General features: G+C 41.3%; 1 protein-coding gene across 2 annotated transcripts in view; it reads right to left on the reverse strand.

Moving 5' to 3' along the window:
* Nucleotides 1-2,780: 2,780 nt before the first annotated feature.
* Nucleotides 2,781-25,854, reverse strand: part of LOC106612536 (alpha-2-macroglobulin) — a 34,098-nt gene continuing 11,024 nt past the window's right edge. Inside the window, exons 15-36 of one of the 2 annotated variants that reach the window (XM_045724502.1) lie at nucleotides 25,323-25,472; nucleotides 23,789-23,941; nucleotides 23,493-23,580; nucleotides 19,307-19,460; nucleotides 15,692-15,917; nucleotides 15,390-15,516; nucleotides 15,144-15,265; nucleotides 15,005-15,056; nucleotides 14,843-14,926; nucleotides 14,524-14,700; nucleotides 13,523-13,598; nucleotides 13,147-13,303; nucleotides 12,921-12,995; nucleotides 12,620-12,782; nucleotides 9,336-9,526; nucleotides 8,926-9,141; nucleotides 8,610-8,734; nucleotides 7,260-7,350; nucleotides 7,041-7,109; nucleotides 3,231-3,336; nucleotides 3,072-3,125; nucleotides 2,781-2,855 (exon numbers count right to left, since the gene is read on the reverse strand). In XM_045724502.1, the coding sequence (XP_045580458.1) occupies nucleotides 3,085-3,125; nucleotides 3,231-3,336; nucleotides 7,041-7,109; nucleotides 7,260-7,350; nucleotides 8,610-8,734; nucleotides 8,926-9,141; nucleotides 9,336-9,526; nucleotides 12,620-12,782; nucleotides 12,921-12,995; nucleotides 13,147-13,303; nucleotides 13,523-13,598; nucleotides 14,524-14,700; nucleotides 14,843-14,926; nucleotides 15,005-15,056; nucleotides 15,144-15,265; nucleotides 15,390-15,516; nucleotides 15,692-15,917; nucleotides 19,307-19,460; nucleotides 23,493-23,580; nucleotides 23,789-23,941; nucleotides 25,323-25,472 (2,643 nt within the window). In that variant the 3' untranslated portion in view covers nucleotides 2,781-2,855; nucleotides 3,072-3,084. Of the gene's footprint in view, nucleotides 2,856-3,071; nucleotides 3,126-3,230; nucleotides 3,337-7,040; nucleotides 7,110-7,259; nucleotides 7,351-8,609; nucleotides 8,735-8,925; nucleotides 9,142-9,335; nucleotides 9,527-12,619; nucleotides 12,783-12,920; nucleotides 12,996-13,146; nucleotides 13,304-13,522; nucleotides 13,599-14,523; nucleotides 14,701-14,842; nucleotides 14,927-15,004; nucleotides 15,057-15,143; nucleotides 15,266-15,389; nucleotides 15,517-15,691; nucleotides 15,918-19,306; nucleotides 19,464-23,492; nucleotides 23,581-23,788; nucleotides 23,942-25,322; nucleotides 25,473-25,854 lie in introns of both variants that reach the window. The other variant, XM_045724501.1, reaches the window with a different exon arrangement.

The raw sequence follows: 25,854 nt of genomic DNA on the forward strand, positions 1-25,854 counted from the left end.
TGTTTACAGACAGATTATTTCACTGTATCACAATTCCAGTGGGTCAGAAGTTGACTGTGCCTTTAAACAGCTTGGAAAATTCTAGAAAATGATGTCATGGCTTTAGAAGCTTCTGATAGCCTAATTGACAACATCTGAATCTATTGGAAGTGTACTTGTGGATGTATTTCAAGGCTTACCTTCAAACTCAGTGCCTCTTTGCTTGACATCGTGGGAAAATCAAAAGAAATCAGCCAAGACCTCAGAAAAACATTGTAGACCTCCACAAGTCTGGTTCATCCTTGGGAGCAATTTCCAAATGCCTGAAGGTACCACGTTCATCTGTATGAACAATAGTACGCAAGTATAAACACCATGGGACCACGCAGACGTCATACTGCTCAGGAAGGAGACGCGTTCTGTCTCCTAGAGATAAAGGTAGTTTGGTGAGAAAAGTTCAAATCAATCCCAGAACAACAGTAAAGGACCTTGTGAAGATGCTGGAGGATACAGGTGCAAAAGTTTCTATATCCACAGTAAAACGAGTCCTATATTGACATAACCCGAAAGGCCACTCAGCAAGGAAGAAGCCACTGCTCCAAAACCGCCATAAAAAAGCCAGACTACGGTTTGCAACTGCACATGGGGCCAAAGATCGTACTTTTTGGAGAAATGTCCTCTGGTTTGATGAAACAATAATAGAACTGTTTGGCCATAATGGCCATCATTATGTTTGGAGGGAAAAGGGGGAGGCTTGCAAGCCGAAGAACACCCTCCCAACCGTAAAGCACGGGGGTGGCAGCATCATGTTGGGGGGGCGCTTTGCTGCAGGAGGGACTGGCGGACTTCCCAAAACACACGACATCATGAGGAAGGACAATTATGTGGATATTGAAGCAACATCTCAAAACATCAGTCAGGAAGTTAAAGCTTGGTCGCAAATGAGTCTTCCAAATGGACAATGACCCCAACCATACTTCCAAAGTTGTGGCAAATGGCTTGACAACAAAGTCAAGGTATTGGAGTGGCCATCACAAAGCCCTGACCTCAATCCTATACAAGATTTGTGGGCTGAACTGAAAAAGCATGTGTGAGCAAGGAGGCCTACAAACCTGACTCAGTTACACAAGCTCTGTCACGAGGAATGGGCCAAAATTCACCCAACTTATTGTGCGAAGCTTGTGGAAGGCTACCCAAAACGTTTGACCGAAGTTAAACAATTTAAAAGCAATGCTACCAAATACTAATTCAGTGTATGTAAACTTCTGACCCACTGGGAATGTGGTGAAAGAAATAAAAGCTGAAAGAAATCACTCTATTATTCTGACATTTCACATTCTTAAAATAAAGTGGTGATCCTAACTGACCTAAGACAGGGTGTATTTACTAGGATTGAATGTCAGGAATTGTGAAAAACTGAGTTTAAATGTATTTGGCTAAGGTGTATGTAAACTTCCGACTTCAACTGTACATCATCATAAGGATACTTACACATTCTGAAATGAACAAAATCCCTTCAGTGTCTAAACCACCTGGCGTACTTCAAACACGTACGTACATGTATGTGTACGTCAGTGGTGGTCAATGCCGTTTAAGATTTATTTATTTATTTATTTCTATTACAGCTTATTGGATGACTGTCATTCATATTCCATTCACTCAGTTCAATGTAACATCGATAGGGTTAGGCTACTACATGATACTCTAATTTTCCCTTTACCCATCATAAGGTTCCTACAACCGAGCCTATGAATGGAAGATTACAACATAGGTGCACACAGGTTGAGAGAAAATGTTGAGATGACAGACAGTGACACATGGACAGACAATCATTAGTTTACCTTGACTTGGAAGAGTTCCAGTGTTGTGTTGGATAGTCATAGCTAGCTAACATAGCATCCCTCTGAGGGTGTTTTGAGTAGGCTATACTAGCTAGCTGCATTTGCTTGCTAAGTAAGTGAACCTGAAAGTAAAAAAATATTTACAAAATCTCTTACTTCTCCTTCATTTTTGATTAAATTAATTTCTTCAAAACTGTTCAACTATTGTCTTTCTCTCTCTTTAAGTCAACTATGCACCACATTTGAGGCACTGCAGTGCTAGCTAGCTGTAGTTTATGCTTTCAGTACTAGATTCATTCTCTTATCCTTTGGTTGGGTCGACAACATGTCAGTTCCTGCTGCAAGAGCCCTGATAGGTTGGAGGACGTCCTCCAGAAGTTGTCATAATTACGGTGTAAGTCTATGGAAGGGGGTGAAAACAATGAGCCTCCAAGGTTTTGTATTGAAGAAGTCAATGTACCCAGAGGAGGACGGAAGCTAGCTGTCCTGTTGAGGCTACTGTGGACCTTCATTGCAAAACAGTGTGTTTTAATACATTATTTGGTGACGCGAATATAATTTGTACAGGATAACTTTTGTAATGTTTTACCATTTTTATTTGTATGAAATTGCCCTTCCTCCTCTGGGGATTCTCCACTGGTTTACGTGACCTTTAACATTTAGGTCGTAAATCATGGTCATAAACCATTCATGTGTAGATTTTCTGTTACTACTTACTACTACAGTGGCTCTAAACTTTTTTGGTTTTCCCTACTCCCAATCACATATTGCACTGCCCATGAGTCTTCCAAAGTACCCCCTGTGGATAGGCCAGGTACCCCCATGGGTACTAGTACCCCAGGATGAGACCCACTGTCTTACACAAAGCCTTTCAATATTCACCTTGTCTCCTGAGCCTGCACTTTGGAACTCCTTGCTTGCCACAGTGTGACAAAACTATCTGGAAAAAATGCTCAAGAATAGGGTTATAATGGAAAACTTTAATTCCAGTTACATTTGCAGGTGTGACCTCTTAATGTAATTTTCTTCTTACACCTGCAGAGGAGTGAATATATACTGTACATGTAAGAAATTAATGCTTTAACAAACTGACCAACATTTTGGTAGAAGGAATGAAGGAATATCAACATAGTTAAACTAAATAATGTATAGTACATGTATAGAGTATGCATGTATAGTATATGGGTCAGTTATATAAAAAAATCCCAATAATTCATCATCATCAATCATTTCATATTTAAAATAGCTCACCAGTTTGTAACCCCTACTTGCAAGGGAAGACATATTCTGTTTCTGCCTGGTCACCTGAATTAAACCATAAGACAGATAAGTCTCAGTAAATTTATACAAGTAACCAAATGTTACTAAAAAGGAAAAATACATATTGGGGAAGGTTATATATAAACTTACTTGGCTGGTAGTAGTCGTAGATCTTGACCACCGCTGGCTTTAGATTCTGTACTGGGAGCTCCTGTATGATGTCCAGGGTGTGGTTGAAAGGCAATAGTGATGGTAACTGTTGGGAGATTTTAAAAAACATATTGGTCACAATTATTGAAATGCTCTAAGCAGAAGTTTCCGTTTCAGTAACACTCTACTTGACACCCAGCGTGTCAAGTAACAGTATTAACCATGTCATAATATGTCAGAACAGCTGACGTAACTTGTCATAACCTGTTATAATATGGTCATAACACTGTCATGACACATATTTAGACCTGTTGTGACATATATGTTGTTTAATGGCTGGTTATGACACCTACATAAGATTGTCAAAACCCACAAAACATACCACATACGGCAAAACATTCCATTACACTATAGCCTCCATGTTTATGTTATATACTATATACTTTTTAATTGACAGTATTATTGTAGTTGTAATTGCTCTGTTGCTGATAGCTAGGATAAATGCAGGAGTAGGTTTCAGGAGCAAGTTATTTAAAATACGATGAAAGTGGCTGTAAAGAATTCATTACAACAACAAAGGATTTAACCTCACTAGGGTAGGGGGCAGCATTCGGAATTTTAGATGAAAAGCGTGCCCAAATTAAACTGACTGCTACTCTGGTCCAGAAGCTAGGACATGCATATAATTGGTGGATTTGGATAGAAAACACTCATAACAGAACTGATATGGCAGGCAAAAACCTGAGGAAAATCCATCCAAGAAGTGCCTTTATTTTGAAATGCCTGTTTTTCCATTGAAAGCCTATCCACCATGCAAAGACTTATGACGCAGTTCACAATCTCTATGCCTTCCACAACACGTGGCCAGTCTTTAGGCATTGTTTCAGGCTTTTACTCTGAAAAATGAGGGAGAAACAGCACTTTCAATGAGTGGAGAGTGGAAATTTCCAGACATGAAGCCAGCGTCTTACCGGGAGCGCGCCATTCTTGTTTCTCCTATTCTATTTACGAAGCTTTTGTAATATTATCGATTATTTATGACAAAAACAACTTGAGGATTGATTACAAACACCGTTTGACATGTTTCTACGAACCTTTATGGTACTTTTTAGATTTTTCTTCTGTCTTTTGTGACCGCACTTTGTTCCAATGGAATACTGAACAAAACGCACCAACAAAAATGAGGTTTTTGGACATAAAGCGGGACATTATCGAACAGAATGAACATTTATTGTGTAACATGGAGTCTTCGTAGTGTAACCATATGAAGGTCAACCATATGAAGGGATACATTTTATCGCTATTTCTGACTTTTGTTACTCCTCTTCTTGGCTGCTAACTGTTTGTAATGATTTGTCTGCTGGGCGCTGTTCTCAGATAATCGCATGGTTTGCTTTCGCTGTAAATCCTTTTAGAAATCTTACACAGCGGTTGGATTAACAAGAAGTTTCTTTAAGCTGGTGTATAACATTTGTATCTTTTATGTATGTTTATTATGAGAATTTCTGTTTTGTTGAGTTTCAAGCTCTGCAATTTCACCGGATGTTGTTTGAGACAGTGTTTTACTGAACAAAACGCGCTAACCAAACTGAGGTTTTGGATATAAAGAGGGACTTGATTGAACAAAACAAACATTTATTGGGTAACTGGGAGTTTTGTGAGTGTAACCATATGAAGATCAAAGGTAAGTGATTAATTTTATCGCTATTTCTGACTTTTGTTACTCGTCTACTTGGCTGGTTACTGTTTGTAATGATATGTCTGCTGGGCGCTGTTCTCAGATAATTGCATGGTTATCTTTTGCCGTAAAGTATTTTTGAAATCTGACACTGTGGTTGGATTAACAAGAAGTTAATCTTTAAACCCATGTATAACACTTCTATGTTTCATGAATTTTTATAATGAGTATTTCTGTTTTTGAATTTGGTGCTCTACAATTTCACTGGATGTTGGCCAGGTGGGACGGTAGCGTCCCCCCCCCAAGTGAGGTTTTTAAGAAACAAACTTTAAAACGAAAGGAAACGTCTTGGCAGGGAAAACAGTCATTTGAATAAATGTGTAAGTTTATTCAGACCCTTTACTCAGCACTTTGTTGAAGCACCTTTGACAGCGACTATTGTCTCGAGTCTTCTTGGGTATGGCGCTACAAGCTTGGCACACCTGTATTTGGGGAGTTTCTCCTGTTCCTCTCTGCAGATCCTCTCAAGCTATGTCAGTTTGGATGAGGGGCGTGGCTGCACAGCTATTACCAAGTCTCTCCAGATATGTTCGATCGCCTTCAAGTCCAGGCTCTGGCTGGGTCACTCAAGGACATTCAGAGACTTGTCTCAAAGCCACTCTTGCGTTATCTTGGCTGTGTGCTTAGTGTCATTGTCCTGTTGGAAGGTGAACCTTCACCCCAGTCTGAGGTCCTGAGCACTCTGGAGCAGATTTTAATCAAGGATCTCTCTGTACTTTGCTCCGTTCATCTTTCCCTCAATCCTGAATAGTCTCCCAGTTCCTGGCGCTAAAAACATTCCCACAGCATGATGCTGTCACCACCATGCTTCACTGTAGGGATGGTGCCAGGTTTCCTCCAGACGTGATGCTTGGCATTCAGGCCAAAGAGTTCAATCTTGGTTTCATCAGACCAGAGAATCTTGTTTCTGAGAGTCGTTAGGTGCCTTTTGGCAAACTGCAAGCGGGCTGTCATGTGCCTTTTACTGAGGAGTGGCTTCTGTCTGGCCACTACCATAAAAGCCTGATTGGTGGAGTGCTGCAGAGATGGTTGTCCTTCTAGAAGGTTCTCCCATCTCCACAGAGGAACTCTGGAGCTCTTTCAGAGTGACCATCAGTTTCTTGGTCACTTCCCTGACCAAGGCCCTTCTCCCCCGATTGCTCAGTTTGGCCGGGTGGCCAGCTCTAGGAAGGGTCTTGGTAGTTCCAAGCTTCTTCCATTTAAGAATGATGGAGGTCACTGTGTTCTTGGGGACCTTCAATGCTGCAGACATTTTTTGGTACCCTTCCCCGGATCTTTGCCTTGACACAATCCTGTCTCGGAGCTCTACGGACAATTCCTTCGACCTCATGGCTTGGTTTTTTTCTCTGACATTTACTGTCAACTGCGGAACCAACTATAGACAAGTGTGTGCCTTTCCAAATCATGCCCAATCAATTGAATTTACCACAAGTGGACTCCAATCAAGTTGTAGAAACATCTCAAGGATGATCAATAGAAACAGGATGCACCTGAGCTCAATTTCGAGTCTCAGAGCAAAGGGTCTGAATACTTACGTTAATAAGGTATTTCAGTTTTACATTTTTAATAAATTAGCAACATTTTCTGAAAACATGTTTTCACTTTGTCATTATGGGGTAAAAAAAGGCTGTAAACTGTGGAAAAAATCAATACTTTCCAAATGCACTGTATGTCAAGTACATCAAAATACATATACAGTCGCTAGTGAAAGTCTACACACTCCTTGCACATTCTTCACATTTTGCTGCCTTAAATTAGATTGTTTTCCTATCCTTGCCAAATTTTCCAAGAGAGAGAGAGAACACATACACTAAAACAAAATGAATACATGAAACTTTTCATGCAGGTTTAACCTCTTTTTCTTGCTTGAGAATCTGCTATTTTCTAAGAAGCAATTATAAAATAAATTTACAATTTTAATTGAAAACAATCACGTTTCCAAAGTGAAAGAAAATTCAATGATTCACAACCATATTTACTGATCTTGAGCAATTTTGACAAAAACAATGGACATATGTTGCCCTAAGAGTTGTGAAAAGTTGATAGAATGGATGATTTGCTTTTGGTCTCACCTCTGTCAAGTACATTAACACATGGTCATCTTCAGTATCAACCCGATCCACTTGAAGTGAACTCCTCAGCTGTAAAGACAAGCCATACATGTTATTCATCTTGCATTGACAACAAAGTTCATTTTCAGAAAGGTTCCCATGTGAAAGAGGCAAGAGCTACAATACATGGAAAAAGGCCACAGGTAACACCATAAAAGTATGTTATGACAAAGAACTTACCCTCCCCAAAGAGTCTGGGTCTGGGGCAAACCCAGACAGCATTTTCAAATCCACTATAATCATATTGGTGGTCAGCTCCTTTCCATTGTATCTGTGAAAGAAAAGAGGCCCCTGACATCAAAGTTTGATTTTGACAAGTGCTTGTAATAATCAAATTAATGGATACTTTAATTTTCTTACTGTTAGGTACAAACTAGAAATTAAATAGCCTATACATATAGTGCCCTCTGTAATTATTGGGACAGTGAAGCATTTTTTTATCAAACAATGACTATGAGGTTAAAGTGCAGACTGAGCTTTAATATCAGTGTATTTGCATCCATACCAGGTAAACCGTTTGGAAATTACAGCACTTTTTGTACATAGTCCCCCCAGTTTAGGGGACCAAAAGTAGGCTATTAGGAAAAATGTACTTATGTGTATTAAAGTAGTATAAAGTTAAGTATTTGGTCCCATATTCATAGCATATAATGACTACATCAACCTTGTGACTACAATGTGTTGGATTAATTTGCTGTTTAGTTTTGGTTGTGTTCCAGATTATTTTGTGCCCAATAGAAATGAATGGAAAATTATGCATTGTGTCATTTTGGAGTAACTTTTATTGCAAATAAGAATATTTTTCTAAACACATCTATATTACAGACACAAAAGTTACAGATGCTAAAATATCACACACACACACCCCCCAAAAAATGCTAACGTCCCCTGTAATTGTAATGGTGAGAGGTTAGCATGTCTTGGGGGTAAGACATTTGTGCATCTGTAACTGTCACACTCATCATTAATTCACTATTCATTCAGGATTATCTGTAATCATGGTAGCATCAATATTAATATACACGTTTTTAGAAAAATATTCTATTGTTATTTACAATAAATGTGACTCCAAAATGACAATACATTATTTACCATTAATTTCTATTGGGCACAAAATAATCTGAAACAAACAGAAAATGCATGAGTGAATATGGGACCAAGTACTTCATTTTTTACTACTTTAATACACATAAGTGAATTTGTCCCAATACTTTTGGTTCCCTAAAATAGGTGGACTATGTACAAAAAGTGCTGTAATTTCTAAACGGGTCACCTGATATGGATGTAAATACCCTGACTTACCCTGTAAATACCCTGATTTCAAATCCACACTTTTGGATTATAGAGCCAAAATAAGAAAAACATGCTTCTTAGTCGCAATAATTACGGAGGGCACTGTAGGTATAAAAACACCAATAAAATTGGGTCAAAAACATTCTGTTAGACATGCTTCATAATAACACTTGAGTGTCATCAATGACCTGATTGAAATAATGCTTCAGTAAATGCAAATGTGTCATTCATTCTTACTGAGACTGGAGTTTCAGCGTGACTCTGGGTCTCAAAGAGTTGCTGTTGCAGTCCACCTCTGTCTTGACCTGGATACTGAGTGTTGTGCTGTCAGTAGGAGTAGGGATGTTGTAGTGGAGTGCCACCTGGGAAAGAGGGAAGAAGTAGTCAGGGGAACAAGGTTGTCTAAAAATATACATTTTACAAGCTTGACATTTTTTTTTACTTTTCATAAACTAGATATCAAGCCAGACAAAGCTTCTTAAATGTTTGAACTTCACAGTAATATATAAATCAGATCTTGCAACATAGGATTGGGAGGAGTGTCTTCACTGACCTGCACTGAGGCACAAGCACTGCCTTTCACTTCCACCGTGTACTTCCCTTCTGTGTCCTGCAGTGCACTCTCCTGGTAGAGAAGCTTGTTGTTTTTGTTAACTTCAAAGAGGTGCTGTCCCCCACTGGGAGACTGTACTGTCACTGTGCTGGTGCCCTCTCTACTGAACACCCTGGTGGAGTAGAGAGCCAGGGCCTGGAGGGCCACCACTGTGTCCTAAACACAAACACCAACAAACCACAGACAAATCTGTTCAAAATGAATGGAGCTATCCCATTTTACAGAAAGGGTAATTTTACATTAGTAAAGTTCAAGAGCGGCTATTTCTTAATTCCATTCATTATCATTTATTGCCTTCATTTCAGCAGAAGTTAGTTTCATTTCGGACCAAATGTGTTTTGGAAGTATACCTGTGTGGAGGAGAAGCCTCCGTATGCGTTCTGCTGCCTCACCAGCCACCTGACGATGCGGGAGGCGTAGCCCAGGTCAGTGGTAGACAGAGGGGAGGCACTGAGGGAAGCCAGCAGAACGTAGGAGCTGATCTCCACTGCCAGGGAGGCTGAGGTCTCTGAGGAGGTCTGAGTCCAGTGCAGGAGACCGCCTGAGGGACGAGGAACACACAGAGAGAGAGACACAGAGAGAGAGAGACACAGAGAGAGAGACAGAGAGACAGACTAGCTTATTCATCATTATACAGAATATGACAGACACCTGAGTTCTTTGAAATACTAATTTAATTGAGACTAATGTGTCAGATGTGCAGAGGGTTTGCACTTTTGTGATTACTCCATTGCCCAGGTAAACTCAATCAAGGCAAGACAGCACAAACCTCTCTGGATTACAACCAAATTATGCGTACTATATTACATATTTGATCCCTAAAAAATACAACTTTTACATTACCATGTAGTTTACCAATAAAATGGTCTGACGATGATGTGGCCATACTCGGTATACATATCCAGAAAGAAAGAAATTCTCACTCCAATACATTTTTATAGAAAGTTAGCAAAAATAGATAAGATCTTGCTACAATGGAAAGGAAAATACCTGTCTATTTGTGGAAAAATCACCCTGCTTAACTCTTTAGTCATATTCCAGTTAACCTATTTGCTTATGGTCTTGCCTATACCTAGTTACCAGTCTTTAAAATGATTAGCAAAATAAATTCAATATTATTTGAAATGGCAAGCCAGACTTTGCCTTCGGAAAGTATTCAGACCCCTTGACTTTTTCCAAATTTTTTTACGTTACAGCCTTACTCTAAAATTGATCAAATCAAAAAATTCCTCAGCAATCTACACAAAATACCCCATAATGACAAAGCAAAAACAGGTTTAGACATTTTTGCAAATGTATTTCTGTTTTATTTTTAATACCTTATGTATGTATTCAGACCCTTTGCTATGAGACTTGAAATTAAGCTCAGGTGCATCCTGTTTCCATTGACCATCCTTGAGATGTTTCTACAACTTGATTGGATTCCACCAGTGGTTGGATTCCACCAGTGGTAAATTCAATTGATTGGACATGATTTGGAAAGGCACACACTTGTCGATAACAGGTTCCGCAGTTGACCGTGCATGTCAGAGCAAAAACCAAGCCATGATGTCGAAGGAATTGTCTGTAGAGCTCCAAGACAGGATTGTGTTGAGGCACCGATCTGGGGAAGGGTACCAAAAAATGTCTGCAGCATTGAAGGTCCCCAAGAACACGGTGGCCTCCATCATTCTTAAATGGAAGAAGCTTGGAACCACCAAGACCCTTCCTAGAGCTGGCCGCCCGGCCAAACTGAGCAATCGGGGGAGAAGGGCCTTGGTCAGGGAGGTGACCAAGAAACCGATGGTCACTCTGAAAGAGCTCCAGAGTTCCTCTGTGAAGATGGGAGAACCTTCTAGAAGGACAACCATCTCTGCAGCATTGAATGTCCCCAAGAACACAGTGGTCTCCATCATTATTAATTGGAAGAATCAGGCTTTTATGGTAGAGTGGCCAGATGGAAGCCACTCCTCAGTAAAAGGCACATGACAGCCCACTTGGAGTTTGCCAAAAGGGACCTAAAGACTCTCAGACCATGAGAAACAAGATTCTCTGGTCTGATGAAACCAAGAATGAACTCTTTGGCCTGAATGCCATGCGTCACGTCTGGAGGAAACCTGATACCATCCCTACAGTGAAGCATGGTGGTGACAGCATCATGCTGTGGGGATGTTTTTCAGCGGCAGGGACTGTGAGACTAGTCAGGATCGAGGCAAAGCTGAATGGAGCAAGGTACAGAGCGATCCTTAATGAAAACCTGCTCCAGAGTGCTCAGGACCTCAGACTGGGGTGAAGTTTCCCCTTCCAACAGGACAATGACCCTAAGCACACAGGAGTGGCATCGGGACAAGTCTCTGAATGTCCTTGAGTGACCCAGCCAGAGCCCGGACTTGAACCCGATCTAACATCTCTGGAGAGACCTGAAAATAGCCGTGCAGCGACGCTCCCCATCCACCCTGACAGAGCTTGAGAGGATCTGCAGAGAAGAATGTTAGAAACTCCCCAAATACAGGTGTGCCAAGATTGTAACGTCATACCCAAGAATACTCTTGCCTGTACTCGCTGCCAAACGTGCTTCAACAAAGTACTAAGTAAAGGGTTTGAATACTTATGTAAACGTGATATTTAATTTATTTTTATTAGCAAAAATGTCCAAAAATCTGTTTTTGCTTTGTCATTATGGGGTCTTGTGTGTAGATTGATGGGGGGGAATGATTTAATCAATTTTAGAATAAGGCTGTAACCTAACAAACTGTGGAGAAAGTCAAGGGGTCTGAATACTTCCCAAAGGCACTGTATATAATGAATATGGAGGGCAGAAATTATTAAATATCAAAGCATCAAACCTCTCATTAAAGGCGTGAGACATACAAAAGTAATACTTAAATCCGAACTGGCTCTCTATCAGATTAGTAAGGATGTCTCACCCCATGTTCAAGAATGGCATATTCCCTTTATTCAGATTACAACCTCTCACTTTTGGTTATTTGAAAATGAAATCATCTCCAAAATATCGCTATTTTTAAAATAAGCCATAGAAAGTTGGTTGCAATTTCAGATTAATCCACCAGAATAGACAGAACATATAATACAACAAATACTGTGGTTAAACTCAAATAAACCACACATTAAGGAAAGAAGTTCCACAAATGTACTTTTAACAAAGCACACCTGTAATTGAAATGCATACCAGGTGATTACCTCATGAAGCTGTTTGAGAGAATGCCAAGTGTGCAAAGCTGTCATCAAGGCAAAGGGTGGCTACTTTGAAGAATCTCAAATATAAAATATGTTTAGATTTGTTTAACACTTTTTTGGTTACAACATGATTCCATATGTGTTATTTCATAGTTTTGATGTCTTCACTATTATTCTACATTCTACTTAGTATCAACACAATCCACTAGAAGTGAACTCCTCAGCTTTGAAGACGTCTTCACTATTATTGTACAATGTAGAAAATAACAAAAATAAAGAAAACCCCTTGAATGAGTAGGTGTGTCCAAACTTTTGACTGGTAATGTATATATTTACAAAAAAATATATGGGGGATTGGAAATAATGCAGACAATTAGATTGTAGCTTCCATCAATGTATCTATAAGCTGATCTACCCCCCCCCCCCCCCCCCCCTCCCCAAAAAGGATATGTCTCACCCTCTTGTAATGCGACCGTGTCCAGGTGCTGTAGAAGTTGGGCCCGGGTCTCCATGTCCCCTGCCAGGGTAAAGGTGTAGGCCAGCAGAGCAGTAGTGTAGGTGTTGGACAAATCACTGGTGGAGTTCTTCAGGCAAGACAAACTGCCGTTCACAACAGGATCCTAGAGCACAAAATAACAGAGCAGCACATTACGAGACATGTTAGCCTGGTCTCATATCTGCTAACGGTAACACCTATTCTTATGCTTATTTCTTTGACTATTTCCAGATAAAAAATATTTTGTGGAGATGCTACTTACCGACACTGATATGTTGAGCTCCAGCATTGAAGCAGTGATGTAGGCCGTCAGTGTGACTTCATCTGTCACCCCTCCCTACAAAACAATATGTCAAAATACTACAATGTGTATTAAACTACAATTCTGTTGAAAGCATCATTCACAACTTCATGACTGGTCTGATGAGACACACAACTACATCTTCCATCTTCCTTCAGTTTATTATCAATTTGATATCAATAAGTACCTTCATTCTGTTATTAAAGAGTTTCCCCAATCTGACGAAACACCCATGTTTGCCTTGCCGACTTTCCAACCAAGTCGTGGACTCTTTCATTTTCGCCGGGTCAATATAAATGAAAGACTGTGCTTTGCCAAAGGATCTCAAGACAAAAGCAGTCAGCCTGAGGAAAGAGAACTAGATTTGAATGTCCCGTCATAATACCCACATAAGGTTGTCATAAACATGACTTAGAGCTTGACATTACATGCAATGACAGCTTATTTTAATTTATGTCACATCCATGGTCTGTCAGAGACAATGCCATTTGATTGGTCAATACTTAAATGAAACAAACACAGTTATAATGTGTTTACCAGTAGTTGAAAAACACTATACTCACCAAGTGTTCCCCGAGCCTTGTCCAAATGTGCTGTATGCACCATCAAAATGCTTGTAGTTCAGCTGCCTTTGGTAACCTGTCGGTGTGGTTTTAGAGTGGACAATAAAGTGACCAAGTGTTTTTTATAGTCACTGAGTGTATGCCCTAAATAGCACCCTATTCCGTATATAGTACACTACTTTTGCCAGGAAAATATAAGTGCACTGTGTAGGGAATAGGCAGGGTAGATTACTTTCTAAAAGGTAATCAATTACAGTTACTAGTTACCTGTCCATAATTGTCATCAGTAACGTAAATTGTGGATTACCCAAACTCAGTAACGTAATCTGATTACTTTGTTACTTTTGGATGACTTTCCCCTTAAGAAGCATAGAAGAAGATAAAAAAGTATCCATCGAACACATTTGGTGACTTGTGGTCAGACATGCTCAGGTGGAACAAACTCAAACTTAAACAGCCTTTTTCAATGCTGAATTGAATGTCATTGAGGAAACTGAAAGGTGTCAATGTGTTTTTTTTTTCAGCAAACATTCTTTCTGAATTTAAATTAGCAATAATCTAGATTTTGAAAAGTATCTGTAATCTGATTACAATATTTTAGCTGGTAGCTGATTACAGTGACTGTTTTTTTTGTTAATCAGATTACATGGAACTGATTAGATGTAATCAGGTACTCCCCAACCCTGGGTGTGCCATTTGGGATGCATCCTCAATATTCTCTGATCAAATTATTTCAGTGGGAAAACATCCTGAAGTCCCTACATGTGTTGGGTCAGTGATGCACTGTTGATAAAACACTGATTTCATCTCTGCTGGAGCTCTATCATTTACATGATAGCAGGGTTGTAGTCATTAGGGTACACTGTGGTGAAATGTAAAAGAAATATATTTAATGGAAAACAGAAAAAAAGGCTCTGATTGGACAAATCCAGCCCTGTTTCAGTCAGTTTTCTTCCGTTTGGTGTCTAAACAATACGATCTATATTTTGAGAGACTCTTACCACTAGTGAGGAACTTGTTAGCCTTGTCTCGAATTGCTGGAGTGAGCTGGTCTGTGTTCCTCAGGTACTCGAGTATGTAGATATTGGGGGCGAGGAGGGCCATATTCTGCTCTCCACACCCATACGGCATCTGCAACAGTCCATCCAGGTTCTTGAGAGCCCGACCCAGGACGTCCCCTACAGAGAAACATGGGACTTCTGTAAGACTGACCTCTTTAGCAAACAGGAGCAGCATTATCGCTGGAGAAGGGTTGCTTTTCCCACCACTATGCCTAAAAAAACTCACTACACCTCTCTAAATGATACAATGGTATATTACCCAGGACTGAGAGAGAAATTCGATCAGATCCATCCACCACATTCTTGGGGAGTTGCAGTTCCACCTCCTCTGTCAGAGCTTCTCCTGTGGACACAGATGATAAGATGAATGGAGATGATCAGTTCAATCACAGTGAACATTCAATGTTCATGCATTACTGACCAGTTGGACACAGCAACCAGTTGTAGGTGTCGGTCTTCTCTGTTCCCTCTGCCTGAGAGGAGAGGAGATTATTTTCAGTCAAAGGCACTAGATGGTATCTGTACATCAGTAAGTTCCATAACAGCAGTAGACTACATACCTTAACCAGCAGGCTCTTTGTAACTGTGTCGATTCGTCCTCTCTCTGGTACGTTCACAATCTCATTGTCACAAGCAATGTGGGACTGGACAGCCTCTGCACTAACGGACACATTCAAATCCCCTACACACACATTGACAGAGTGCAGCACAGGTTACACAACATCCAATACGGTGACTGAGAGTAAACAACTCAGGTTAACATCCATTCTGCTGTTTGAACAGTTGAATAAAGACTGGTGACTTACCCAGGACAGAGGGTGCCATTGTCCAACTGAAGGTCTTCCGTCCATTGGCACACAGGCATGATGAATACTGGACAACATTCAGGGGTGTGAGAGTGTAGTCTAAGGAAGGAGCCGGAGTCACAGAAACCTGCCCAAGAGGAAAACTTGTAAGATAACATGGAACACCCAAGACTGATACACTGGGTGTAATAACAAAATAAAAATAAAAACCCTGACTAAGCAAACTGGAACAAAAAAACATTTTATACAACTTGAGAAACTCATGAAACAACTCAAGAAACGATCATGATGCAGTGCCGTACCATGATACACTTGGACAGGTAGTTGAACACAGTGGCCTTCAGCTCAAAATGCTCTCCACGGATGATGGAGTAGGGCAGGGTGAGCTCTAAGAAGAAAGGCTGGAAGACAGTGATCTCCACAGGAGGAGCCAGACCAAAGCCGCCAGGGGCCAGGCAGAATGCCTCTGTCTCCCAGGTGGTGATGGTGTCTGGGACTGTAAGGGGAATGTCTAGTGTTCCAGATTCCCTGTAATACAGAAGTCAGAGGTCAAACAGAAAGCCACTAAGTGAAAATATAAACATTTAGCCAACGGGGTAAATTGAGCCACACTTGTTTCTAGGAAACCATACACAAAATGTATAATTTGACCAAATATTTAGTAAGAGGTCATCATTTGATGGAATCTGTAAAGGAAGAAACCACATGGAAAAAGTGGTAAACAACTTACGTCCAAAAAACAGATATTTTACCAAGTCAAATTCATTTATTTAGGTTTCATGAGCCTTGTATCTAAAGTGGATAATTAAGATTGTTCTATACATCATTTGGGGTCTCTATAAGCTACATTGGATAGATAGCACACTAGTTCCCAATACTCACGTTAATAAATAAAATAATGCTGTATTAGATTAACGTTTTTAAACATTTTAAAATATCTGGTGTTAGGGGTGAAAGTAATCCAAAAGTAATAAAATGCAATCGGATCACATTACTCATTTTGAGTAATCCATTACATTGCTGATGAATTTATTTTTCAAGTACTGTAACTACACTGCTCAAAAAAATAAAGGGAACACTTAAACAACACAATGTAACTCCAAGTCAATCACACTTCTGTGAAATCAAACTGTCCACTTAGGAAGCAACACTGATTGACAATAAATGTCACATGCTGTTGTGCAAATGGAATAGACAACAGGTGCAATTAGCAAGACCCCCAATAAAGGAGTGGTTCTGCAGGTGGGGCCCACAGACCACTTCAGTTCCTATGCTTCCTGGCTGATGTTTTGGTCACTTTTGAATGCTGGCTGTGCTTTCACTCTAGTGGTAGCATGAGACGGAGTCTACAACCCACACAAGTGGCTCAGGTAGTGCAGCTCATCCAGGATGGCACATCAATGCGAGCTGTGGCAGGAAGGTTTGCTGTGTCTGTCAGCGTAGTGTCCAGAGCATGGAGGCGCTACCAGGAGACAGGCCAGTACAGCCCAACACCGTGCAAGACGTTTTGCATTTGCCAGAGAACACCAAGATTGGCAAATTCGCCACTGGCGCCCTGTGCACTTCACAGATGAAAGCAGGTTCACACTGAGCACATGTGACAGACGTGACAGAGTCTGGAGACGCCGTGGAGAACGTTCTGCTGCCTGCAACATCCTCCAGCATGACCGGTTTGGCGGTGGGTCAGTCATGGTGTGGGGAGGCATTTCTTTGGGGGGCCGCACAGCCCTCCATGTGCTCGCCAGAGGTAGCCTGACTGCCATTAGGTACCGAGATGAGATCCTCAGACCCCTTGTGAGACCATATGCTGGTGCGGTTGGCCCTGGGTTCCTCCTAATGCAAGACAATGCTAGACCTCATGTGGTTGGAGTGTGTCAGCAGTTCCTGCAAGAGGAAGGCATTGATGCTATGGACTGGCCCGCCCGTTCCCCAGACCTGAATCCAATTGAGCTCATCTGGGACATCATGTCTCGCTCCATCCACCAACGCCACGTTGCACCACAGACTGTCCAGGAGTTGGCGGATGCTTTAGTTCTGGTCTGGGAGGAGATCCCTCAGGAGACCATCCGTCGCCTCATCAGGAGCATGCCCAGGCGTTGTAGGGAGGTCATACAGGCACGTGGAGGCCACACACACTACTGAGCCTCATTTTGACTTGTTTTAAGGACATTACATCAAAGTTGGATCAGCCTGTAGTGTGGTTTTCCACTTTAATTTTGAGTGTGACCAAATCCAGACCTCCATGGGTTGATAAATTGGATTTCCATTGATTATTTTTGTATGATTTGTTGTCAGCACATTCAACTATGTAAAGAAAAAATGATTTAATAAGATTATTTATTTCATTCAGATCTAGGATGTGTTGTTTAAGTGTTCCCTTTATTTTTTTGAGCAGTATATAATCAGTAACGGATTACATTTTTCAAGTCACCCGCCCAACCCTGCCCAGGCTTAATGCAAGGCGTTATCGCTGGGATATGATGTAACAGGCCTGGCCTGTGTTAAAAGTGTTTTTAAAAAAGTACAAAGCGTTTGTTAGGTTTTATACTTGTGTTACAAAATGCTTAAAACGCTTAAAAGACAAAAAAGCTGTTGTGTTTGTGTTGAATTGTGTTTCGGAAATAGAGAGACATGAACCAAGTTTCCATCCAACCGTTTTGCGAGCATAAAGTATGTCGGATAAACATTTTTATGGCCTGATGGAAACAGATAATTTGTCTGTAAAAATGTTCAATTCTTGACCCCCAAAAATATGCTAGACAAGGTGGGACCTTTTGTGTCAATAAAACAAATTATGCGAGAAATGGCGGTAGAAACGCTTTTATGCGCAAATATTGATATAATAACCATCATATCTAAGTAAAACTTGGAAATATGCGATGACATGTTGTGTGGTCCTCCCACTACGACTAGGAAAAGCATGCAGTTTACTTGGCTACAGATGAAATACATTTTGAAGAACTTCATAAGGTGGTGAAAGTGCAAGGTGATGAGGATGATGCTCCTTTCCAATAAATATTGAGGGTTTTATTCTGGTGACATGATGATCGATGCTTGGCCGTCATTTGACAAATAATGTCCATCATAATCTCATCATATAGTCAATTTGATGGAAACATCTCTCCCCAATCGGATGGAAACCTAGCTATAGTTTTCAAAAGGTAGTGGTAATATTTCACTCAGTACAGAAATTTGTAGGCAGTTTACTTACCCTGTACCGTGGGGAAAGTTGTGCCAAGAGAGCATTTTCTTTGGACAAGCTATGTTTTCAATACTCTAATGTTTACATTAATTCTGATTATTTCCAGGGATACACAACATCCTGAAATATATGTAGATATCTTTGTTAGAAAGAATACTATATTACCCTTTGCGGAGTGATGTTGAATGTAAAAAATGTATACATTTACACCACGCACCCCTACTCTGTAATGCAGTTTAATGAGGTACAGGTTCCTAATCTGGACCACTAATGTATGTTTTAATATAGGCGGGTTGGTTGTTTTTCAACAAAACCGACACGTACGCAACTATGGGGCAAAATAGACGGGGTTGGCTTAGATTGTTGACAACAACTATATTTTGCCTCCAAATGTTTATTGAAAACATAAATACATTTGTACAATGAGCACTTGCATCGTTACATTTGTTGGTTAGCTAGCTAGAGAATTTTTGCCATATTAGCATAGACATGACATGAGTCAAAACAAAACATGGTATCAATAACAAGATACAACGAGCTGAAACGAGCCACCGACTATTCCCCACATGGCAGCTTCTTGTCATTGTTACTATCTGACCGTTCAGAATCATAGCATCACACAGCCTTCTGCCTCAACGATGCGCGCACATTATTTTTGTGACATTGTCAGCCAACTCATCTATAAGGCAACAGCCTCACTGTACAGTGCTCTTACCCAACTTCCACAAGATCCCATATCCATGTCTCGGGGAAGAACGTACGGACTGTCTGTATGGGTGGCAGAGGGGCTCCGGATATTCCAGGAAGTCCACCATGACCCGTTAAAAGGCTGTCCATGGCTATAGGGTGGGCGTAGTGTCTGTAGGATACTACTAAAACAAAACATAGTCATTCTCATGTTAGAATCAGCCTGGTCAAACCAGACTGAATGCTGCTTTCAACTGTGATGCATGCAGTGTTCAGACTGGTTTAATCAGGTGATGGGTTCTGACTTCTAAACTTGAATATATGAAATATCCTTATTCATGTCACTGAGGGAGAGAGGGGAATGTAGAACATTTACATTCTGTCAGAATATGTTATTGTTAGACATCAGGGATCCTTTGGAAAGGAGAAGGGCCACAGTCTGGTACAAGTCAACAGGACAGCCGTGAGTTGGGGAGGAGTGAGGAAATTGGGCCGAGATCAGGTCAGATGAATTGAGTAAGAACAGAAATCACTAAAGCTCTGTCTAGCAACAGAGGTGTACTGGCTGTTCCGATGTGTAAGGAGGAGACCCAGCATAGGAGGAAGGGTTAAATACCAGTGCTTGTGGTGCCGAAGAGGATGGCTGACGTTTTACATACCCTCAATCAGCCCGACTAACCGGTGTCTGTATGTAGCCTCCCTACTTTTATTGCCTCGCTACTGTATATAGCCTCGCTACTATTATTTTTCACTGTCTTTTTACTGTTGTTTTTATTTCTTTACTTACCTATTGTTCACCTAATGCCTTTTTTGCACAATTGGTTAGAGCCTGTAAGTAAGCATTTCACTGTTGTATTCGGCGCACGTGACAAATAAACTTTGATTTTATTGTGCTATTTCATTAGTTTTTTCGTGTTTGTAACTTATGTTTAAACTTATTTTGTACATAATGTTGCTGCTACCGTCTCTTATGACCAAATATAACTTCTGCACATCAGAACTGGGATTACTCACCACAGACTGGAAGAAGCTTTTTCCTTTAACGAGTCCAACGAGAAAGATATACTGCTCTCCCTGGAACAGACCCAGATCCCCGTCATTTGCATGAAGAAAAGACGGAGGCTAAGAGGACGCAGATCAGGTTGCCTTCTGAGAATCCGTAGGTGAGCGAGTAAATTCCCATTGCCATCAATTCTACTCGCTAACATGTAATCATTGGAAAATAAAAATGGATGACCTATGATTACGATTATTCTACCAACGGGACATTAAGAATTGTAATATATTATGTTTCACTTCTGCACCGGCAGAACAGAGAAGCTACGTATGGTAAGACGAGGGGTAGGGGTGTGTGTCTTTTTGTCAATAACAGCTGGTGCTCGATGTCTAATATTAAAGTCTCAAGGTATTGCTCGCCTGAGGTAGAGTACCTTATGATAAGCTGTAGACCACACTATCTACCAAGAGAGTTCTCATCTGTATTATTCGTAGCCATCTATTTACCACCACAGACCGATTTTGGCACTAAGACCACACTCTATAAGGCCATAAGCAAACAAGAAAATGCTCACCCAGAAGCGGCGCTCCTAGTGGCCGGGGACTTTAATGCAGGCAAACTTAAATCAGTTTTACCAAATTTTTACCAGCATGTCACATGTGCAACCAGAGGGGGTAAAAACAAATTCTAGACTACCTTTACTCCACACACTGAGATGCATACAAAGCTCTCCCCCGCCCTCCATTTGCCATATCTGACCATAATTCTATCCTCCTGATTCCTGCTTACAAGCAAAAACTAAAGCAGGAAGTACCAGTGACTCGCTCAATATGGAAGTGGTCAGATGGCGCGGATGCTACTCTACAGGACTGCAATGCTAGCACAGACTGGAATATGTTCTGGGATTCATCCAATGGCATTGAGGAGTATACCACCTCAGTCATCGGATTCATCAATAAGTCCATCGGCGACGTCGTCCCTACAGTGACCGTATGTAGATATCCTAACCAGAAGCCATGGATTAAATGCAACATCCGCATCGAGCTAAAGGCTAGAGCTGCCGCTTTCAAGGAGCGGGACACTAATCTGGACGCCTATACTGTATGAAATCCTTCTATGCCCTCAGACGAACCATCAAACAAGCAAAGCATCAATGCAGGATTAAGATTGAATCCTACTACACCGGCTCTGATGCTCGTCGGATGCGGCAAGGCTTGAAAACTATTACGGACTACAAAGGGAAACCCAGATGCGAGCTGCCCAGTGACGTGAGCCTACCAGACTAGCTGAATGTTGTTAATGCTCGCTTCGAGGCAAGTAACACTGAAGCATGCACGAGAGCACCAACTGTTCCGGATGACTGTGTGATAACGCTCTCAGTAGCCGATGTGAGCAAGACCTTTAAACAGGTCAACATTCACAAAGCAGCAGGTCCAGATGGACTACCAGAACGTGTACTCAAAGCATGCACTGACCAACTGGCAAGTGTCATCACTGACATTTTCAACCTCTCCCTAACTGAGTTTGTAATACCAACATGTTTCAAGCAGACCACCATAGTCCCTGTGCCCAAGGAAGCGAAGGTACGCTGCCTAAATTATTACCACCTGTAGCACTCACGTCGGTGGCCATGAAGTGCTTTGAAAGGCTGGTCATGGCTCACATCAAGAGTATCCTCTCGGATACCCTAGACCCACTCCAATTCGCATACCGCCCCAACAGATCCAGATGAAGCAATCTCAATCGCACTCCACACTGCCCTTTCCCACCTGGAAAAAAAGGAACACCTATGTGACAATGATGTTCATTGACTACAGCTCAGCGTTCAACACCATAGTGCCCACGAAAGCTCATCACTAAGCCAAGGACCCTGGGACTAAACACCTCCATCTGTAACTGGATCATGGATTTCCTGACGGGCCGCCCCCAGGTGGTAAGGGTAGGCAATAACACATCTGCCACGCTGATCCTCAACACTGGGGCCCCTCAGGGGGGTGTACTTAGTCCCCTCCTGTACTCCCTGTTCAGCCACGACTGTGTGGCCAAACACGATTCCAACACCATCATTAAGTTTGCTGATGACAGTGGTAGGCCTGATCACCGACAACCTCTCCCTCAATGTGAGCAAGACATAGGAGCTGATCGTGGACTACAGGAAAAGGGGGGGGTCGAACATGCCCCCATTAACATCGACGGGGCTGTAGTGGAGCAGGTCAAGAGTTTCAAGTTCCTTGGTGTCCACATCACCAACGATCGATCATGGTCCAAACACACCAAGACAGTCGTGAAGAGTGCACGACAAAACCTTTTCCCCCTCAGGAGACTGAAAAGATTGGGCATGGGTCCCCAGATCCTCAAAAAGTTCTACAGCTGCACCATCGAGAGCATCCTGACTGGTTGCATCATTGCCTGTTATGGCAACTTCTCGGCATCTGACCATAAGGTGCTACAGAGGGTAGTGTGAACGGCCCAGTATATCACTGGGACCAAGCTTCCTGCAATCCAGGACCTATATAATAGGCGGTGTCAGAGGAAAGCCCATAAAATTGTCAGAGACTCCAGTCACCCAAGTCATAGACTGTTTTCTCTGCCACCGCACAGAAAGCGGTACCGGAGTGCCAAGTCTAGGACCAAAAGGCTCCTTAACAGCTTCTACCCCCAAGCCATAAGACTGCTGAACAATTAATCAATTGGCCACCGGACTATTACATTGACCACCCCCATCCCCCTCCATTTGAATGGTACACTGCTGCTACTCATTTCTTATTATCTATGCATAGTCACTTCACCCCTACCTACATGTACAAATTACCTCTAACCTGTACCCGCACACACTGACTCAGTACCGGTACCCTGTGTATATAGCCTCGTTAACGTTATGTTACTTTTTATAATTTTTTACTTTAGTTTATTTGGTAAATATTTTCTTAACTCTTCTTGAACTGCACTGTTGGTTAAGGGCTTGTAAGTAAGCATTTCATGGTAAGGTCTACACTTGTTGTATTCGGCGCATGTGATAAATAAAGTTTGATTTGATTTGTGTGACTATGTCTTTGTCTGTTCAGCTGTCTGATACATTGGGTGAATAAACTTGGCTTGAGCTTTTCATAGTTGTCCGTTTTTACTCTGTTATTTAGAACCTATCACAAGCTATGTTAGAATAACAAAAACCATACATTTCCCAAGATTCAAAGACGTGGTAAGGAGGACATCTCACCATAGGCCTGATGGTACTCCTTCCCCTTGTAACTTAGGCAGGAAGGTACTCTTATAACCAGGTTAGTTGCCAGCTTCAGTCCCAGGTTCTAGAAATATCAGAATCACAAACAAGAGAGCTCAATATTAATGAATGTCTCCATTTAATTTTTCTATTCTATATGTATTTTTTGCCTCAATAGGCTACTTTAGAAATGTATAATTTAAGAAGATGAATGCATGGTAACAGAATAGTAACTGATTCTTACGAGAGAGGAAAACAGGCTTCAAGTTAAGCGAAAACAAGGCAGAAGTTACCTGAAAAACTTTAAAAGGTTCATTTTGTTGGTCAGTTGGTCCATCTGGGTATGGTATTACATATCTCCTTGGTCTTACACGTAAACATAACACTGGATCTTCAAGCTGGTAGGGAATGTATGTTGTCTCCTTGACTGGTAACAAATCAAATATCTGGAATGTGATGATAAGGAGACGTGAAATGACCTTGTTCATTGGGCACCAAACAGAAGGCAGTGACTACTTGGACTTGTCTAATAAGAAATACTCAATGTCAACAGTGAAGAGGCAACCCCCGGGATGCTGGCCTTCTAGGCAGAGTTGCAAAGAAAAAGCCATATCTCAGACTGGCCAATAAAAATAAAGTATTATGATGGGCAAAATAATACAGACACTGGACAGAGGAACTCTGCCTAGAAGACCAGCATCCCGGAGTCGCATCTTCACTGTTGACGTTGAGACTGGTGTTTTGCGGGTAATATTTAATGAAGCTGCCAGTTGAGGACTTGTGATGTGTCTGTTTCTCAAACTAGACACTTTAATGTACTTGTCCTCTTGCTGTGCACCGGGGCCTCCCACTCCTCTTTCTATTCTGGTTAGAGCCAGTTTGCGCTGTTCTGTGAAGGGAGTAGTACACAGCGTTGTACGAGATCTTCAGTTTCTTGGCAATTTCTCACGTGGAATAGCCTTCATTACTCAGAACAAGAATAGACTGACGAGTTTCAGAAGAAAGTCCTTTGTTTCTGGCCATTTTGAGCCTGTAATCGAACCCACAAATGCTGATGCTCCAGATTCTCAACTAGCCTAAAGAAGACAAGTTTTATTGTTTCTTTAATCAGCACAACAGTTTTCAGCTGTGCAAATATAATTGCAAAAGGGTTTTCTAATGATCAATTAGCTAATCCAAGTTTATAATTTTAAAAGGCTAACACAACGTGCCATTGAAACACAGGAGTGATGGTTGCTGATAATGGGCCTCTGTACACCTATGTAGATATTCCATAAAAAAATCTGCAGTTTCCAGCTACAACAGTCATTTACAACATTAACAATGTCTACGTTATAATTCTGATCAATTTGATGTTTTTTTAAAGGACAAAAAAAATGTGCTTTTCTGTCAAAAACAAGGACATTTCTAAATGACCCCAAACTTTTGAACGGTAGTGTATGCTGCTGGCTCATGTGAGTATAGTGTAGAGAATCATTGAACCATCTAAACCACTGTGAAATATATTTTCCATAATCCAAAATATTGGTGTTTCAGCTGTTTGAAGACGGTGTACAAAACCAAAAGTAAAATAGAAATAGCACACATAGAACAGATATACTGTTTCTTAGACTTGTATTCCCGTAGATCCATAACTCACATTTCCACTTGAAGTACCAATAGGGATATGCTTTCCAGCACACCAAATGGCCCACTGTAAACAGACCCACTCCATATCTGCTGTAGTCACTTCTTATTCCCCTGAAGCTGGTTGTTGTGGCCAGCACCACAAAAGCTTGTTTATATGGTGGTATGACTGTTGACATTCACTTCAGTGAGCTCTGTTACCTTGTCAGCATCCAGCCTCTTCCCTGGCTCCATGATGTGAACACTCTTGTCCACAGTGCTGAGGCCACAGAGGGAGCCGGGCTGGGCCGAGAGCTGCAGGGTGTTCTCCTCCCCTGGGACTGCTTTTGAGGGTGAGAACTCCACCAACACCTGGCACACAGGACATACATACGTGTACATGATACACCTTTAGTGTCTGTTGTAAATATGTACCATTTGTGTTAAAGCGGTAGCTAGCTAGCTCGCGTACTCCCTTTAGCGTTAGCATTAGCATTGTCGTCGGGAATGCATTACTATTTAGCATGCTTATTAGCGATTAGCATCTGTTAGCTTTTGTCTGTGGTGCTAGGCTATTTTTGGTTGTAGGTCGCTCATGCTTATTATGTTTTATAATGTGTTGATCTTTCTACATTGCTCTATTGTTTATTTGTGCATCTAGCATGTGTTTGGGTCCACATAGCTTGTTTAGTTTGTTGACATGCAAATAGGCATATTTTTCCCATACTGTGCTATAGCCTAAGTTCTCCTATTT

This window comes from Salmo salar, chromosome ssa09 (genome assembly GCF_905237065.1).
Source record: "Salmo salar chromosome ssa09, Ssal_v3.1, whole genome shotgun sequence".
NCBI lineage: Eukaryota > Metazoa > Chordata > Actinopteri > Salmoniformes > Salmonidae > Salmo > Salmo salar.